The following is a 19,129-nucleotide window of genomic DNA, read 5'->3' as shown; positions in this document are numbered from 1 at the left end:
ACTAATTGCAAAATTTATTTCAGGGCTGCAGGGCTGCAGGGGCTTATAAGGGCACTTCTTGTGTCAGTGCTGAGGGTCTCTGGCCTTGGCGGGGGCACGCATTTCAGGGGCAGAGGTGGGGTCTGAGCCAGGGTGATAGAAGACAGGAGACAGCCTTGTCCAGATGGGCAGACCTAGCATAAGCTGTAAATCTGACATGAAAAGCAGGAAGGACAGTGGATGCCCAGTCTGAAACAGAGGATAGCTTAGGTCCCCCACCCCCCAGTGCCTGGCCCTGCAGAGTGACTTTCAGACGCAAAGCAGAGGCCAGGGAACTGAGCCCAGCTTCAAGGGTTGTGACAAGGGACCCAAAAAAATGGAGCCATGAGAGAGTCCTCTGCACTGAGCTCATCTAAAGAAAGATCCGTGAATTCTCCTAGTTTCACCCATATCCCCACCTGCAGGCCTCCTGCTGCTCCCACAGTGGGGCTGGGGCAGAAGGCAAGCAACAGCTCTTTTCAGGAGTGAGGTGGGTTGTGTAAAGATGACCAGGTGCCACCCTGACTCTTGGAACAGACTTCGGGAGAAAAAACTTTGGTGCTAAGCCCTATACCCCAGCTCAGTGCTCAATCTGTCCCCTGCCGTTCCTTTCTCACGCACTTTCCAAGGACTGTCTAGGTGAGAGGAAAAGACCCCTGTTGGCTACAACCTGGTGGATAACTACCAGCCCAGACAGCTGGGTGGGCAGAGCTAGGACTGGAATGTTGACTACACCAGACTCTTCTTCCCTGGGTGGCTGGGACCTGGGAGAAGGGTGATCACAACAAAGTCCTTTTTCAGGTAATGGATCAGAATCAGATGGGTGGAGGGCTGGCCAGGGATCTTTAGCCCTACCCACGATCATGGCACCCTCTAGGGACCCAATGTAGCAAACTCAGTTTATAACAGTGGACTTCCTTCCCTTCTTCAGGGGAGTCTGGAGACCCCTCCTCTGCCCTCACTGATACCTACAGACTTTCCTTTGCCTCTGATTACAGGAGAGAGGGAAAGAATGACCTCTGACCCAAGGGACATCCAGGCCCATTAGGGAAACCCAAGCCTTCTCCTGGGATCTGTACCTCAGATGCCAGGAAAAAAAGCTGGGGGCAGATGAAGGAGTGGTTAGAAGCCACCCCTTTGGGGCACTCTGGGTGGCAGACACATGCCAGGTGGCTGGTGGAGGCAACGTACCCCAGCGTCCCTGCCCATCCTTGCCCTTCATCCCAAACACACAGCTCTGGAGCTCAGGGGCAGGGGCCTAGGGACAAAGCTCCCAGGTCACCTAATGCAATGAGTCCTTTGGAGGCAGTGGCACGCCTGCCGACTGCCCGCTGCCTGGCGCCAGGCTCAAGTCTGCTTGGCCTGTAGCATCTCGATGAGAAGGTTGTTGCGGGGCATCTCGTTGCCCAAATGCTTGTGGTACAGGTACTCCTTGGCCTTCATGCTCAGTGCCCGCACCTCCAACAGGCACAATATCAACTGCTGGAACTTGTCTCCGCAGTGCGGGTAGTGGCACAAGGTGTAATCCATCAGGGCGGCATTGGCCTTCTCCTGGGCATCCTTCACCAGGCCACGGTTTTTCAGGAACTTCACATCTGCAACAGGAGCAGCCCATCACCCTCTCGTCATGGTGCTGCCACCACAGCTGGGCTGGCACCATCACCAATATTACCAACACCACTTCCCCGGGAGACGGCAACCTGTGGGTGCAGAGACTGCCATGAGCCTCGGTGGCAAGTCTCCACCCTATGGCCTCCACCAGTGACATCACTGCTTAGTGTCCCCAAGCGTGTCCCTGTGCTTTCTTTGTCTTTTTTCTTTCCTCTTCTCTTTCTTTTTGAAACAGGATCTCACTGTGTCTTCCTGGCTGGCCTGAACCTCATTATGTAGACCAGGCTGGCCTTGAACTCACAGAGATCCACCTGCTTGTCTCTGCCTTCCAAGGAGATTAAAGGCATGTGCCACCACACCTGGAAAATCCCTGTATCTGTGTGGTTTTATCACCAGTACGGCCACTACCATCACCAACCACTAAACCGTGTCTCTGGCCCAATCATCACTGCTGCTGTCACCATGGATACTTGACAATCACCAAGACCACCAGCAACCTCAGCAGATGCATCGCTAGTGGGGTGTTTACACCTCTCCATTTTCTCTTCTATAAAATGTACCAAGGATGTAAAGTACTGGCTTGTGGGAAAACTTGTCAAAGTCTTTTTATGGCCGTTATCCCAGCCACCCTAAACATCGCCATCAACATCACTGTGAAAAGGACCTGTCTTGGGCTGTCAGGCCCATGAGACATGCTCTGGAAAGAGGGTCCATAAATGCAGTCATGGGACGCTGGGGTCAGCTTCTCTGCAGCACTGTTCGTGGTAAGGAAGAGGGGCCTAGGTGGCTGTGTGTCAGTTACATCTGGGAAGTCATGGGATGGACGGGGAGCCATGCTGAGAAGCAGGGCAGAGTGGGAGGTAAGAGAGAATGGGAAGATCTGGAAGTTTGCAAGGCAAAGCCATTTACATAAATTTAAAATGGTGCCAAAGTGTGGCTTAGAGTATACCATTAGCCCGGCACACACAGGCCCCGGTTCTATATAGGCTCTACGCTATCAAAAAAAAAAAAAAAAAAAAAAGAAAAAGAAAAGAGAGGGTTGGGGGAGGGCGGGAAGAAGGCGGCCAGGCAGACAGGCAGGCTGGCTGGCTGGCTCACTAGCCCTCTCCACACAGACAAGCTGTGTGAGAACAATGGTGACCATGAAGCTGCAGATAGACATGGAGGGACAGCTCCCAATGGGAGGGAGAGGAGCAGGTGGCTCGGTGTGGACCAAATGTGGCTGAGGCTGAAGTATGATCAGTGCATCCTCGGGCCTTAGTCCTGAGTTAGACACAAAAGAGGTTTTTGCTTGGGAGTAAGCCGCCCTGTGGAAGAGTCCCTGCCTGTTCCGCATAAAAGGTCATTTTTCCTCAGGCTGGAAATAGGGTGCCTGGGTCCTTTCCTTGTCACTCAGCCCCTCTCTCAGCCTGTCTCAGCTCATGTCCTGCTTAGGAGTTTAACATCGGTCCCCAACCCTCAAAGCCTATCTTGGTCTCCCTTGGGCTGTCGCTTCCAGAGGTTCAGAAGATGGGTCACTTTCCTCCCTTGGGGCACCCCAGTCTTTCTCCTGTGGGGGAGTTCAACCAGCACACGCTCTTCGCCCTCTAATCCCTCTTAACACCCACTGCGCCAGGGTTGCTGAAGTGCTTGGCAACCCTGATCCTCAGCCGCCCCCGGCACACCCGCTGAGGCCTGTGTTGTCCAAAGATGGATTTAGGGAAACCGGAGCTGGGCCTGTGTCGTATGGCAGGATTTGGCAGCTGCTGGCCTCTACCCTGACTCCCACCACCCTCTAACAAGTGAGCCAGAGTCATTTTCTTCCTCCCCTCCCTGGGGTGGCCATCAGCTCACAGACATATTTATGCCCTTTAGTAAAAAAAAAAAAAAAAGCTCTTTGTCTAGAGAGATACACCTAGATTCCATCCCAGCTCTTCCCTGCCTCGGTGTCCCTAAACAGCGAAACCAACGCAGCTGTACAGAGCAACCCAGCTCCCTGGCCTGGCCAGCTCCAGGTACATCTAAAGGTGACCATTGGATGTCATTCCACCAAGCTGGTCTCCTGGATGCAAGAGATGCCTACTAATCCCATCTGTCCTTGCCCCAAACCCTTTCCCATCCCTGTATTATCCACCGTCGCCTCCATACCGTCCCTGGGCTATTCTGACATTCAGAACTGGAGAAAGATGGGGTCTGTCTCAAGGCTACCCAGTAAAGGGGAGCAGAGGAAAGAGCTGAGGTGGAGGAGGATGGGACAGGATGCTGCTCAGATGGAGGGGATGAGGACACTGGGGCCTAGGCTTCCAGCTTTACCAGGATTTAGTGTTCTCAGCAACAAGCACCAGGGACTCATGATCACAGTGGAATAGTAGGGGGAGGGTGCAGGACAAGGACAACTTTCAGCGACAGCCCCTCTCTAAGAAGGCCTCTAGTCTCTCAGTTCACACATATTAAGACCTCCAAGACTCTGGGGCGCGAAGGCAGCTCTAGGGTGGATGGAGAGTGACAGCACACACAGCAGCCACAGACCGGAGCTGGGACCAGCTTCACGGACTCCCTGTTCATCTTCATCCCTTCAGACACCTAGACGGCAAGGAGTGCAGTGTGCCGAGACCACCCACATATTGCACACCCAAGCCTGCCTGATTCCAGGAGCTTCAGGGCTTCCTGCCGTGGGCAGGGTGAGGCTGGGATTCCCAGGGCTGTGAGGCTTCCTTAGGACTCTGGGGCATTATGCCTCTGCCATCTAGGGGGTTTGTCTAGGAGTCCCACCCTGGTTCTGCAGAGCTAACCTCTCCCTCACCTGGAAGCCTCAGATCTGTCGCCTTTCTTCTCTACCTTCCCCAGCTCTCCCAGGCCCCAGCTTGTCATGGAGAGTCTAAGGACTAGAGCCACTGTGTACTGAGCGGGGTGCCCTTTACCTCTCAGACCCAGGAACAGGCGTCCCACAGCCTAGAGATTCTCCCTTCACACCCCAGCTCTGCAACCAGAGGCACCTCTGAACCTGTTTTCTACAAGATGGGGCAGGTCAGGACAGGGACCCTTGCTGGGTGCCAGCCTGGGCCCGAGCCTGCAAGTGTGATGGCTCTGCCCACATCCCTGGAGGCGGAGGGGGTGGGAGACAGCACCCAACCCTGGGAGCAGCCGCTAGCTCCATGAGCTGGGGGCCCCCAGGATCTCAGAAAAGCCCCCTTTTCACGGTTTAATTGAATATTTGAATAATCTTTTCATTCCAGCGAGGCATAAAGAATGTTGTCCCAATAGCAGTGACTCAGGCAGGCGCCCCCGCGCACAATGGCCCCTCGAGTGGCACTGCTATTCAGTCCGTCTTTTGTTGGCTTGGAGCGGTGGGTAAATTGCAAACGCTTAAGGGAATGCTGCCGTGCGCCTCAATGGGAATCAGGAAATCGAATGTTAGGTCAATCCATTAAGCTTCGATTAAGTCCTCGGCGGAACAATGCCGGCCGGGCCCATCTTCATAAACACTGCGATTGCCAGGAGAGAGGCACTAATTTTAATTAAGCCTCCTTACCTGCCTCTGAGCTGCCTGAGATGCTATTTAGACGCCAAATGGCACCCTTCTGCAGAGACGGGCGAGAAGGAGGCGTGTAGAGGGGGACGGGGTGGGTGGGTGACAGTCACTGCATGGGGTTGAGGCTGCCCGGCCCAGTGCGGTGATACGGAGCCACAGGCAGACTGACTGGAAGTCTGTGGACAAGTGATCAAGTCCTGTTATGAGTCCTGGTCTTCCTGGAAGCTCAGCTCTGATGAGGTGCCCTGCATTTCCGGGTCAGAGGGCCACCCGCCTTCACCTCGCTAGAGGTGTTGTCTGCTGCAATGCTCTGGGCTATCTACCCACCATCCTATCCCAGGCTGTGGCTGGACAGGCCTTATGATGATGTGCAGACGTGAGGTGGTCATGTTATTCCCAGGACGGGAGCCATCCCAGAGGAAGGCTCCAGGTACCCAGTAACCAAGGCCATATACAATTCAGCCTCTATCTACCTTATGGCCTTCTCTCTATCTATCCTCCTCCCATAATTTGCAACAGGGAGGTTCCTTCCTTTTGTCTCACCAGAACACTCCTATTCACACTGCCAGTCCCAGCTCAGATATATCCGCTCATCCTTCCTCCAGACCAGGGCAGAGCTATCCCAACTCTGATCATATGGGACTGCTCACCTCCTCTGCCAATATGGAGCCTCTTTCCAAGAACTCTGTGACCCAGCGTGCCTCTGTCACTGTTCCCACGTTCTCAGCTCCAATAGGTTCAAGCCCCAGACTCACTGTCTTCTGTGCCTCTGATACCCTTAACCTTACCCAATTTCAGGCCCACTGAGCTAAGAACTCCTTAGCCACTGTGGCCAGACCTGAGTCCCTATGCCCAGAGACAATAAAGGCCCGGGCTGGACACAAAGCATGAAATAAAGATTGAGCCTGGAGCCTGGTTTGTCATTCACTCTGGCTCATTTGTTTATGGATGAGGATTTATTAATAAGGATGATTAATTAAAACATCAGCACACACTTCTGAGGGCTAAGACTGTGGTAGAATCATCTCATTATATCTTTGCAGCATGCCAAGGACACTACAGCTGCCATTTCACAAATTCGGAAACAGAGGTTCAGAGAGTGAGTGACTCCCTCAACTCACAAAGCCAGAGGGACCAGAGTTAGAATCCAGGCAGCCACGCATGTACACAAGCCTTCCCACGCTCTCCCCTCCAGCCCTGATCTCTCGGTTACTGGAGATAAAGTTAACCTATGGAGGAGGCTGAGCCACCCTAAGTCAAGGCACCACTAAAAGCACAGCCCCATGTGGAAGCAGGCTGGGCGTCCCAAAGGGAGGCCAACGTCCAACTGGACCTAGTAGCTTTAGTTGTAGGAGAAACGGGGCTGCGAGGTCCTCTTGGAGCTCTTCGATGGAGCTCTGACTGGTGCTGAGAACCCCTCTCTGCCCGCCACCCCCACCCAGGATCCTCCCTAGCCCAGCCCCTAAGGCTCTGCCACACTCTAAGGCAGTAACTTTGATGCCATTTCCTAACACTCTCTAGAGCCCCAGCCAGGCTGAGTCCCTGGCCACGTGATCACAGCAAGAGGCCAGCTCTGCCTGAGCACTGGGCTTCCTCACCAGCTCCCGTCTTCCCTGTTTGCAAACACTTCCCACACCCTAGGAAGCATCACTGCCAGGCTGCCACAAAGACACATCTCCATTCTGCCCGCCCTCCCCTGACTGCTTCCCTGCTGAAGAATCCTCCACCTTGCTCACCCGCAAAAGCAAACAGAGCCGCTCTCTCTCAAGCTCTGTCTCGGGACGCGGGTTCTCTGAGGTGTACCGTGTGCTGGTGCATCTTGCTGCTGCGCATCCCCATCTATGCATTCCACCCTTTACAAGACACTTGCTGTTTCCCCGAGTGGCTGGCCCTGGGGGCAGCAGTCGGGCTCTTTCCCATTTGCTATGTTGCTCCCAGCACCAGGCAGATGTTCAGCAGATGTTTGTAGCATGAATCAATGTACGGGTGAAGGGATCTAGAGTCAGAACTTGGGTCCCTGTAGTTCAGGGAGTTAGGGAAAGTGAGGACCCCAGGATGGGAGCCAGGGGGGAAAGGTCTAAACACAATAGGCATTTAAGTGTGTTACCTATGCAGAGCAGTTTCTGGAATGATCGGCCAGAAACAATTCAGATGCTCAGGAGGGCCCTCACCCCCATGAGAGGGCCCCATACTCCAGGGAGCATCCAGGCAGGCCCTGACCACAGGCCCTGCGTCACTCCCTAAAGGAGGGCGCTGCCCCTTGGGCTCTCTAAGCGCAGTGGGGCCCCCAGCGTCTTTGCCACGCTTCACTGCAGAGGCTGCAGAGCCACTCACCGAGGCTGAAGAGGATGAGGAACTTGAGACACACGAACTCCTGGCGGTCCAGCTGCAGCGCGTGCAGCTGCAGCACCAACTCCTGCGCCCGCAGCACCAGGCTGTGCAGCAGGGAGCCAGCCTGGACGGCCACTGTGCTCAACTCCACCTGCACCGGCAGAGGGCGAGTCAGGGAGGTGGGCAGAGGGATGGCGGCTGGGGGCCGGGGATGGCACAGGGCAGAAGGGGGCCATTTTGCCAGCTTTGTTCCATCTGTTGGCCTAAGCTAAACACCCACCCCATGGCTGGCCTCTTCTTTAGTGGCAGTGGGGCAGGCTCCAAGCAGTGGGAACACTAGGGAGCTGAAGGATACTTCATTTACAGAGAGCTGCTGCCAGCCCAGTAGTGGGAACTGTTGACTGCAACAAGAGCCCTTCTTCCCTGGGGCAGGGGAGCAGGCAGCAGGGGTAGTTTGGCCTGAGCACGGGAAATGCTGTGTATGGCCACCAATAAGAGCCAGTCCATCACCACCTAACTCATGCTCTCTCTCCCTCCCTCCCTCCCTCCCTCCCTCCCTCCCTCCCTCCTATCTCTTTCTCTCTCTCTCTCTCCCTCCCTTCTCTCTCTCCCTTCCTCCCCATCTCTTTCCTTCTCTCTCTCCCTTCCTCCCTCTCTCTCTCCCTTCCTCCCCATCTCTTTCCTTCTCTCTCTCTCCCTTCCTCCTGCATTTCTCTCTTTCTCCTTCCCTCTCCCTTCTCTTTCTCTCTCTCCCTCTTTCCCCCTTCTCTTTCTCTCTCTTTCACACACACGCACACACACACACACTCATGCAGATATATTCACAAGGCTGTTACCTGTTCACCGAAGCTATGCTGCTCATGTCTTCACAGCCACACCCACTCACGCCCTTCGATGGCCATTCACAGCAACACAGACACATACCTGCATATGTGTTTATGCTATGGCAGGCAGCTATGGACACCCACGCATCTCTGTATGTGCAGAGTCACACACTCAGACATAGGTGCATGGGCAGACCCAGCATGCTCCTGCAGCCTGTATGCCCTCACTCACTCACATCCCAGACCCTGTATTTGCACTCCTGTGGTCCAGGGTCATCCCTTGGAACCAGCACCCCCCTTCCTGCTTTCAACGACCTGAAACACGGGAGGTGTGAACCCATGACGAGGGACATAGGTCGTGAGGGGCCGAGGTAGGAAAGTAGGGCCTCAGTCTGCATCTTGTTCCGGTATCGACTGTGCCCACTATTCAACCTGTGTCTCCTCCTGGGGGCGGGCTCCTGTCTCCAGGAATTATCTTTTCTTCCTCCTACTCCTCTCCCTGTATTTCCTCTCACCATCTGAGTGTTGTCCTCTTTATATAGGTGGTTCCAGATCCCAGCACTTTGGGCTCCTTCACCCACATCCACTGGCAACCCTAACGACCTCCTGGGGGCGGTGTTCAGGAGTTTCCAGGCCTTCTCCATGGCTTCCCACCCTGTCGCGTTACAGTCTCTGCTCTGAAGGGGCCCAGTCCTGAGTCAGCTCTCTGGGACTTTTGCCCACACTTTCATTTATTCGTTTGCTCACTCATTAATTCATCATTTATGAGAGCAGGGATCCTACAGGGTCCTGCTTGCTTACCAGCTCCTAGCAATGCCTGCAACCTCATCTTTTATACCTGCCAACCCACAGGTCCTTGGCAGTTCTCTGAACCTCTTCTGAGTCCTCGATCCTGCTGTTTCTACATGTGTGACAATGTAGACTGCCCCTATCACCTCAGTACCAACTGGCCAACTCTGTCATATTTTGGGGAGATCCAACCCCACTGTTATCTCCTGCAAGAACCTCACCTAGCCATCCTACACCCTGGCTCCTCAAAAGGCCCCAGGACACAGAAGTCTGGCTAGTACGTGTCCCTCAATTTAGAATTCAGGGCACCCCAAGCCATCCTAGGGAGGTCTGGGATCATGCAGAACTTAGGATTGGACCAGTTCAGTCACCTCCTGTCCAGTAATTAGCAGGATACTGTCCTCCTTGCCATACTGGACCTGGCGGTAGATGTGGTCAAACACCAGCAGCTCGCTCCAACAGTTCTGCAGCAGTGTTATCTGGTCAGCCACCTGCAGGGGAGAATCATGCAGAGGTCCAGCTGGGGACTGTCCCCTGGGACCTTCACCCCAGATCTCCACTCAGTCCCATCTACCCACCTGTTTACTTTATTGGGACCCAGTGAGGGCCTCCTTCAGGTCCTGGCTCTGTCTTTCATGAAGTGTATGACCTTATACATATTGTCTGAATTTTTCTGGACCTCTATTTTCTCAGTTGTACAGCGTTTCAAGTATATGAAGATGGCCAGTCTCGTATCCCACACCCAGGAAATCTCAGAGACTAGGGACTAATGTTGGGAAGACCAGCCCTCACCCCTTGTGCCATTGGCCTGTGGAGAGCCCGTGACCATGGCTGAAGGGTCCTGAGGAAGCTGCTGAGGTGCCTAGGCTCCTGGGGAAGAAAGGAGGCTACCTGGCTCATGAATACCTCAGCTGTCTGCAGAAATAACAGAACAATGAGCAAGGCAGATCCTAATCCTCAGAACGTGGTTGGGCCTTGGAGCCCAGGAGAGTGCAGTCCCTGATGACTGCCCTCCAACTCTGGGGTCATTGCATCCTTCCACAGAAAGGGCAGAGGCTTCCGACAGGAGCAACTTCTGCTTAGAGCCATGAGAAGCGGCACATTACCATTTCCTCGTTCACTCCTATACTCAACCTCTCCCTCCTCTCGCCATCCCCTCCCCATTCACCTTTCCTCCACCTAGCCCAAAGCCTTTCTTTTTAAGATAATGGTTTTAAATTTGAGAGAGAGAGAGAGAGAGAGAGAGAGAGAGAGAGAGAGAGAGAGAGAAAGGGCATATAGAGGTTCTCTTCTTCTACCATTTCCAGGAATGGGACTGAGGTTGGCTAGGTACTCCCAGGCCTCCCAGGGACATACCTTGCAGTGACTACCAAGCTTGCTGTGTGGCTTGTCAATGCCGTTGACAGTCATCACTCAATTTACAGGGAGAAGAAACTGAGTGCTGAGCTCAGGCAAGCTACCTAAGGTTGCACAGCACAGGGTGGCCCCAGGCCCATGCACTTTATCACCAGGTATAAAAATGACGCGTCCTTGTCCACCTTGCCACCCAGGACTTCAGAGTCCCCCATAGACTGGCTGCCTCCTCCATGAAGCCCTCTTCAAGTCCTCTTTCTCACTACCATTTGGAACTAAGATTGGACAGACACCAATCCATGCCTGTCTTTCCTGGTCCTTTGGAGTGTTAGAGGTAGGAGTGGTGTCCTCCGTGCCACTGTTGGCCCCTCAGGCCTTAGCAAGAGGCTGATGAAGGGACATTTTCCCCATATTCATCTTGCCATCAAACCCAGGTCCAAGAAGAGATGACTAGACCTAGAAACTAGACCTGTCCTCTGGGAGGGCAGCCTTTCCTCTTCTCTGGGGCATCCTCAGGCAGGTGAGGAGAAAGGAGAAGGCAGGTGTGGGGGCTAGTTTTATGTCCACTTGACACAGCAAGAGGGAACCTCTAGCTGAGAGGAGGTGAACCTCAGCTGAGAAAACGCCTCCATGAAGTCGGGCTGTGAGCAGCCTTAGAGGGTGTTTTCCTAATTAGTGATCGATGTGGGGGGAACCTACTACCGCTGTAAGCTGGTGGTCCTGGTTCTATAAGAAAGGAGACCGAGCAAGCCGTGGGAACAAGCCAGTAAACAACACTCCTCTCTTGGCCTTTGCATCAGCTCCTGCCTCCAGGTTCCTGTCCAGTTTGAGCTCTTGCCTTGGCTTCCCTCAGTGGACTGTGTTTCAGGATATGCGAGCCAAATAAGCCCTTTCATCCCTAAATTGCTTTTGGTCATGGTGCCTCATGGCAGCAATAGTAACTCTAACTAAGACAGAGGGTGGAGAGGAACGAGCAGCCAGACAGTCATGCAGGCTCCTCAGGACCCTGCCTGCCCATCCCTGCCCCAACACACAGGGCAGGATAGCAGGAGGAACCTGCTTCTGCCAGACTTTACCTCTTTCCTCTCTGGGTCACCAGCCCAGGCCTCTGCACGTCCTGAGCCCCATCACTGTCGACAGAGAGCCAGCCTCTGACTGAGGGCTACTCCCCAGCCCTCCACACATTTCCCTCTCCATCACCCTTTCCAAGGAGTAAGGCAAAACTCCAGAAGCACGGTGCTAGAGCCCTGTATCCCTGCCCAGTGACAGCTACTCAGGACAGATAACCAGACAGGATCATCTAGGTAACACCAGGTGCGGGGGAGGTCTGGGAGGATCTTGGGGGCCCCTGAGAACAGCTAAACATCTGAGTGGAAGAAGCCTACAGGTCAGTCAGAGTGGCAGCAAAGTAAACAGGGCTCCATGTGGCTGACCCAGAAGCAGGCCCGGCTAGGCATGCTCTGCCCCCATCTCAGCCATAGGCACAGATACCCTTGTGCCTAGAGGGAAGAAGCAGGGCAGGAGAAACGATAAAGAGGAGCATTAGGAGATAAGCAGGCTCAGCCAAGCTTGGAAGAAGGTAGAGGGGTCACAGTGACCTGGGTGCTCAGCCAGACCTCAGCCCTGGGGCTGGGTGGCCCAGCTTGAGGAGGATAATCAGGAGGCTGCAGCATGGACCTATGCTGAGCACTCCAGAACCTTCGCCTCAGTTTTTTTTTTTTTTTTTTTAACTTGGCCATGCACTCTCCTCAACCATGATTTCCTGATCTGTGATAGGAGAGAGCACTCCTCCCTCTTCTGCGTCAAGACAAAGCAGACACAGTTGACATTACAGAAGGCTCGGGGCACCTGGATCAGCCCTACTGGGCTCTATCTTCCCCTTGGCCAAGCAAATTTCCTTGCCATGCCCACCTCTTTGTGTGGGTGGGTAGATGGACACACAGACATCTAACTCCAATACACACACACACACACACACACACACGCACACGCACACGCACACGCACACGCACACGCACTGCAGCTGCCTGCCCTCTCCACAGGAATTGAGTGTGTAAGGGTGTCTCTAGCCCAAAGAGCTGGTTTCCACCTTCCTCTTGCCACCTTGGAAACAGAGGTCATTTGCAGTCCTGGCTTGGAGTCCCTGGACAGCCCAGCCTGTCCGTTGGGCCCTCCTATGGCCTACCACAAATCTTGGAGCCCTGACACTGCCGTCTGCATCTAAGAAGGGTATTGATGGTGCTGCGCTGACCTCTCCCTCAGAAAGCCTCTCTGGAGCCCCTGGGGTTTGATTGGCCTGGCAGCCAAGGCCAACAAGCTCAGTAATTCTTCAGGGTCTGACACTCCATGGCTGGCCATGGCACACTCCTGGCTAAGCCCTTGTTTATCAGCTTAGTACTGACAGACTTACTGTGTCTCAATAAACCATCTATCTGAGCAATTATCTGCTGCCCATGGGGGCCCCTAGGGGAAACAGAGCGGAACACTGAGGGATGGCAGAGGTCAAGATGGACTCCTATTACCTCCTCCGGCCTCTCCTTTGTAGTGAATATGGGGCCTGGTGAAGGTGAGTCTCCCACCCTTCAGGTAAGAAGTTTGACCCACCAGAGGCAAAGTGGGTCCCATTTTACAGAGCTCAGAGGTACATGGGCCTTGTGTGTCCTTCTCTGAGCTGTTCCTGGAAAGCCTGGGAATGTAGATTCTTCCTTATGCTACAAATACAGGCAGACCAGAGGAAGGGGCCGATTCCACTGATGGAGTCCATGGCAAATTTGACTGAGCCACATGCCAAATTCTTTAACTGTTGTAGCTCACCCAGCCTTTATAAGGCTTTAGGAAAATGTTAGTTAAGCTCCCCCTACCTTACAAATGAGTAAACTGAGACCAGAAGAGCAGAGTTCATTGCTGAGTCCACAGATTGGATGCCTCGACCTGCCTTCTGACCACCTCTAGAAAGCCTTGGCTCCCTCAAATGAAGCAGCGCTTTCCCACTGGGTCCTCTGTTTCTCACCACGTGAAGCGCCCAGGGACCTGCTCACTGACAGTCTACATGTGTTTTTAAGCCCTCCCTGCAGCTTCCTGGGTTCAGTTTGTTCTAATGCCCCCAGTGCCCATGTCAGGTGCCACCCCAGTCTCAGCGCCACAGAGCCTCCCTCCCATCACCTAGGATGTGCCCTGCTCAGAGGCAGCTAACGTGGCATGGTGAGAACCAGCTTACTGGGCAGCCCCAGCTCTTCCGGCCTGCATGACTAGGCTCTGCACACAGACTCCCAGCCTGATGAAGCATGATGGCTCACGAGGGGCTGCAAGGGCTGGGCTTGGGCTTGTCTGCAAGGCCTCTCATAAGCATCGCTGATGGTGGCTGGGGTTCCTGGGCTCCTTTCACAGGTTCTGGGAAGGGGAAGCAGGAAGGTTTGGGCCACAGAGAAGCCAGAAGCAGGAAAAAACACTCAGCAACACTAGGACAAAAGCCCTTCCCATCCTGCGTGACCCACCCCCCAAACCAGGAAGGCGGCCAGAGGAAGTGCCCTGCCCCTGGATCTAGGATCCAGGAAAGCTGGGAAGGCTTAGCGCCTTCTACTCTCTGTTCAGGGGCTTCAAGAAATGTTTGCAGTGTCTTCTCTTATTTTTTTTTTGGGGGGGTATCTTCCAAAGCACTCAGCACTCAGTACAGAGCAGGTGGGCAGGTGGGAGGGCCCACTATCTGACCTATGTCCATCTCCTACATCCTAGAAAGGGCCAGTGAGAGAAATTACCCAAGACAGAGACATGGCATGTCCTTGGCCATGGCAGGCCTTACACAGTGGAAATGAGAGCAATGGTCATCAGTTCCTAACTCCCAGAGCCCCCTGGGTCAAACCTTAGGGTGCTGCACCTTATTCCCCTCTATGCCAGCCAGCCAGGCAATGCCCCCAGCCCATCTGGCCACATGCCCAAAAGGAAGCCCAGGGAGAGTGGCTTCAGCACTGACAGCCTCTCAAGGCTGCCGTGGCTCCCGCAGGGGGGGGCAGCAGCTTGCTGTTTATAGCCAGCTTCGAAACAACCATTGGGGCTTGACCTAGGAAGGTCAGGTTGGGTTGTACCCATGCCAGACAGCAGTGAGCCTCGGTCAGAATTCTGGTGTCTTGGGGGTGGTGCACATAAGCAGCTAGGTAGGGCACTAGAGTCAGCTCTCAGGCCTGAGGGCTTCGCACTAATTGATAAACTGACTCAAAAGTTCTTCCTGTGGCCAGCCTCAGTCCCTCCTGCTTTCTTTAGCTTCATGTGCACTAACCCTGGTTAAAAAAAAAAAAGGGGGGGGGCTACAGAGATAAGGGAAGGCAGTTGCATGTGTCGAGTTCAGTGGCAGAAATTTACATCTGATTATCCTGCACACACACACACACACACACACACACTCACACACTCCCTCACAGGGGCAGTGAGCACCTTTGCATTAGCTAGGTAGGAATCAGGCCTACAAACCCCCAAAACCAAACACTCAGAGCCCCATCTATGACAGTTGAGGTGGTGAAGATTTGGTGTCCTTTCTGAATAAATGAGAAGATAGGATGGCTGGACCTCCTGACATGGGCTAGGGATCTGGGGGACCAGACAAATGTTTTGAAGGAGCCTAGGGTCTCAGAGAAACAGGGAGCTGCCTACAGAAAGCCAACTGGAAGAGAAGCAAAGCCTGGAGGTGCTAAGAGACTGAAAGCCAGGGAGGGGGACACAGGAGAGACAGGGGCCAAGAGAGACAGACTGGAGAGACAGGGAGAGGGATGGGCAGGGGGCAGCAGGCACCAAGAAGCTGCAATAGCTCAGAAATGCCCTTTCTCCCTGCAGTGGTGCCTCCCCGACACGGCCTGAAGCCATTGGGTAGGACTGCCCATCCAAAGGGTTGTGCTGGGCAGCTGAGAGTAGTAGCTAGAGCCAGGGGCTGGGGAAGGCGAGCCGGGTACCCACCTCCAGCTCCTTAAACACCATGCATCTTCGTGCCCAGTCCACAATGGAGATAAAGGTCTGGTCCGCCATCCTGCAGAGGAGGTTGAAGGGCGCCGGCTGGTCAGAGCGGGTTTTGGCTGGCTCCTGCAGACAGCCCACGATGCGCGCGCGCACCTGGTCCTCCTCTGGCTCTAGTTGCAGCAGCTGCAGTATGAACTCTGGCACATTGGGCCCTCCCGGGAAGGGTTCCGGATAGCTGTAGGGTGGTCCCGGCTGCGGAGGGGGGCTGGCATAGGGCTCTGGGTACTCAGATTTGATGGTGTGGTTAGAGAAGGCAGGATAGAGGTAGCCAGCCAGAGACCCATGGGTACTAGGCACAGCCATGGGCAGAGCTGGGGCTCCAAAGTCACCCAGCGGCCCAGTGGGTGGGCCAGAGACCAGCGCTTTGGGCTCATGTGCATGCAAGCTAGGGGGCAGCATGTAGTCCGGTGGGGGAGGGGGGGGCGGGGGCACCCCCATCGGCGGTCCGTTCTCCAGCTTGAAGCCATTGGCCCGAATCTGTGCCTTCTTCTGCTGCTTCAAGGCCCGGTCTCTCTTGTACATGGGCCCAAACTTGTTCCGTCCACCCCTCATTCGATCAGCTCGCACAGCTGTGGGCAGGAGCAATCTGTCAGCTTCTGCCTTCCTACCTGCCCGCCACAGATCTTTCCAAAGATATCTCTCTCTCTCTCTCTCTCTCTCTTTCACTCTTTCTTTCTTTCTCTCTCTCTCTCTCTCTCACACACACACACACACACACACACACACACACACACTCAAGCATCACCATTTCCCCATCCCCACTCAGTGGCCTTCTCTGCCCACAGGTGAGAGCAGGAGCCTTAGCTTGGCATCCCAGGCTTTTCTCCACATTCTCTATGACCCCCCCCCCCCATCTCCTTCCCCTCCTCCTGCTTACCCACCCTTCCCTCTATTATTCTGTCCGCCTGGAACCCTTTTCTTTCTCTTGCATTCTTTTTTTTTTAAACACCCAGTCCAATGTCGTCACCTCCAGGAAGAGTCAGGATTACCCCGGCAAAATCTCCTATCCTGCTGAAAGGGCCTGGGGCTCCGCTCTGGGTTCAGATGCCCAGCCCAGGGCCGGACAGGGAGATGGTGAAAACGAAAAGACCTTAGTCTGCTTTGCTAACAGTGGGGCGCCGGGCTACTGCCTTTTTGATTCTGCTGAGCTCCTGTTGCAGGATGACTGGGGCTTCCCCCACTGCCTTCTACTGGGAGCCTGCTGGAGGAGGGGATTTATTTTGCTGACCAGATGTTTTTCTCCTGGCCAAGAATGTGTCACCAGCCAGACTCAACAGGTGCATCTCTGCAGCTCCAGTGTGGCTCCAGCCCCTGCTCAGACAGGACCCCACCCAAGCTCTGAGAAAAGGGAGAGAGCTGGAGAGAGGGGTGGTGTTCCACCGAGCTGAGGGCTTGGGAGCCTGCCGACCAGATCTTGCTGCCGGGAGGGGAAGTAGCCGGGCTGTTTTGCTCCCTTGGGCTGCCTCGGAGGCTTCTGCGACCCACGATAGCCCACTCGGGACCTGGACCTAGGCATGAGGGCTCCAGGCATAGGACTAGGTACCTCCTCCAATCTCTAGGTAGCAGGGTATGGCCACAGCTCTCCTAGCCTTTAGGGCCTTCTCTGCAACAGCTGCTGGCTGGGCACTCAGCCCGGCTGGGGCCAGCAGGGTAGAAGCTATGACTGTCCACTTTCTGAGCCTGAGTCTGTCTTGATGGACCGTTGCTGTCCTCTCTGGACCAGGACAGGGGTAGGGAAGAGGCGGCAGCGATAGGCCACCGTTTTCCCCCTCACCTCAACCTTGTCGGGGCTGGGCTGGGAAAGCATGGGAAGGAATCCCAGTTCCCGTGAAACTTAGATGCGAGACGGACAGGCAGATGCACGGGCTGAACGGTGATGGACAAACAGCAGCAGAAAGGGCGACAATAATGACGGTTACAGCCATTCTGCTGAGTATTGGCCCTCACGGAGGCAGCTCCCGATTTTTCTTAACCCCTCAGCCCTCCCACTGACACATTACGTTTTAGCTCGTTATTCGGGCCGGGCCCTCTGCAGCTCAGAGAAGTTAAGGTGTCCCTAACCTACAAGTGATGAGGCTGGGATCTGAACACCGTCAAGTTCCTGAGAACGTTGCCTCTGGCTGATATGGGGATTTATAGGGGGCGGCCAGGCGCTCCTCAAAGCACCCCCCTTTGGGGACTCTGCTCTGTCCTGGAGATAGGCTCAAGCCCTCAGGGGAGAGGTTCCTGGGTCTCAATAAGCATCCATGGCCGGCAACCACCCTGCCTCAGCCTCCGGAGTCCTGGGATTGCAGGCAGCGCCCGCCGGGCTGGAAGTCTGGTTTTTGACATTCTGGGACCGTGCCCGGGCGAGCCAGCCCAGCCCGCCAGGCCTCGCCTAGCGCTAGCCTTCCTAGTTGCCTCCGCTGCCCGCGGAGCTGGGGTCCCCACGCCAGGCCGAGAGAAAGTCCCCCAGAGAAAGAAACGGCGCCGCTTTCCCCCCTCGGCCCCTCTCCCAGGCCCGCCCGCGGCTCCCCGGGGCGGCCAGCAGTCAGGGGTCCCGGGCGGGCGTGCAGGCGCGCACCTTCCAGGCGCATGCCCACGGTCAGGCACTTCTGGAAGCGGCAGAAGGGACAGCGCTTACGCTGCGTCTTGTCGATTTTGCAGCTCTGACTCTCGGTGCACGTGTATTGTTTGTTGTTCTGGACCGTGCGCTTGAAGAAGCCCTGCTCCAGAGGAAGGGAGTGAGCGCCAGGCCCCGGCCCCGCACCCCCGCCGCCCCGCCGCCGGTGCCCTCCCCGGCACCACCCCGGCCCCGGGGCCGCGCTCACCTTGCAGCTCTCGCACGTGAGCAGCCCGTAGTGGTAGCCCGACACCTTGTCCCCACACACGGGGCACAGCTCGTCCAGGTCCTCGTCGTACGAATAGTCCATGCCCGCGGCGTCCGCCTGTGGGAGGAGGGGCAGGTGAGCGCGCGCCGACGGCCCCCGGCCCGGGGAGGCCCCCGGCCCCGGCTGGGCGCGGGGGTTCGCCGCCCGGGTCCCCGCGCCACCCGCCGGGGCCGCTCCCACGCCGCCGCCGCCGCGCCCGGGCCGGGGCCCTCGGGCTCGATGCGCCTCCATCCCGTTTCGTTCGTCTGAGAAGCCAAACCCCGGCTCCCGAGAAAAGCAGACAGTCGCGGGCGCCGGGGAAGCGGGGCGCACAGCCCGGGCGGTCGGGGGGCCTCCCCGACAGGGACCCGGGGCAGAGACAGGTCTGGCAGAGAGAGAGAGAGACCCCGGCTGCGGCAGCTCGGCGGAGAGGGGACCCCGGGCGACGGGGACGGGGATGCCGAGCCGAAGGCGCCGGGAGAGGGTCAGAGATGGCCGGGCGCTCAGGACGTGGGTGGAGAGACACGGCCAGGTGACAGATCGCGTCCGTAGGTGACGGCTGATTGACAGGGGGGAGAGAGGACGGCCAGACGACGGGCGGCCGAGCGGGGAGCCGAGGCTCGATGCGCGGCCCAGAGCGAGCGGGTGCCAGACCAACGGTGGGAAACGAAAGAGACGGGATCCGGGACCCGGAGTGACAGGGCCCCACGGGGAAAGCCCGTAGGCACAGCCAGAGACACGGGGAGAGACACCGAGGCACGAGAGACGGCCCCGGGGAGCCAGGGAGAGGGCGAGAGACGGGGACGGAAAAACCTGGAGAGACGGAGGCGGCGCGCGGC

At 56.0% G+C, this 19,129-nt stretch overlaps 1 protein-coding gene across 1 annotated transcript in view; it reads right to left on the bottom strand.

Annotated features, from left to right (window-relative positions):
* Nucleotides 1-19,129, bottom strand: part of Nr5a1 (nuclear receptor subfamily 5 group A member 1) — a 21,587-nt gene continuing 2,458 nt past the window's right edge. The window contains exons 2-7 of the mRNA XM_055600467.1: nucleotides 18,252-18,368; nucleotides 18,005-18,146; nucleotides 15,382-16,010; nucleotides 9,456-9,575; nucleotides 7,475-7,622; nucleotides 1-1,613 (exon numbers count right to left, since the gene is read on the bottom strand). Of these exons, the coding sequence (XP_055456442.1) occupies nucleotides 1,366-1,613; nucleotides 7,475-7,622; nucleotides 9,456-9,575; nucleotides 15,382-16,010; nucleotides 18,005-18,146; nucleotides 18,252-18,353 (1,389 nt within the window). The 5' untranslated portion in view covers nucleotides 18,354-18,368 and the 3' untranslated portion in view covers nucleotides 1-1,365. The remainder of the gene's footprint in view (nucleotides 1,614-7,474; nucleotides 7,623-9,455; nucleotides 9,576-15,381; nucleotides 16,011-18,004; nucleotides 18,147-18,251; nucleotides 18,369-19,129) is intronic.

Source organism: Psammomys obesus, unplaced genomic scaffold (assembly GCF_907164565.1).
Source record: "Psammomys obesus unplaced genomic scaffold, mPsaObe1.curated_primary_1811, whole genome shotgun sequence".
NCBI lineage: Eukaryota > Metazoa > Chordata > Mammalia > Rodentia > Muridae > Psammomys > Psammomys obesus.
Note: the sequence above shows the minus strand (reverse complement) of the source record. Positions and strands in the feature narration are given on the sequence as shown.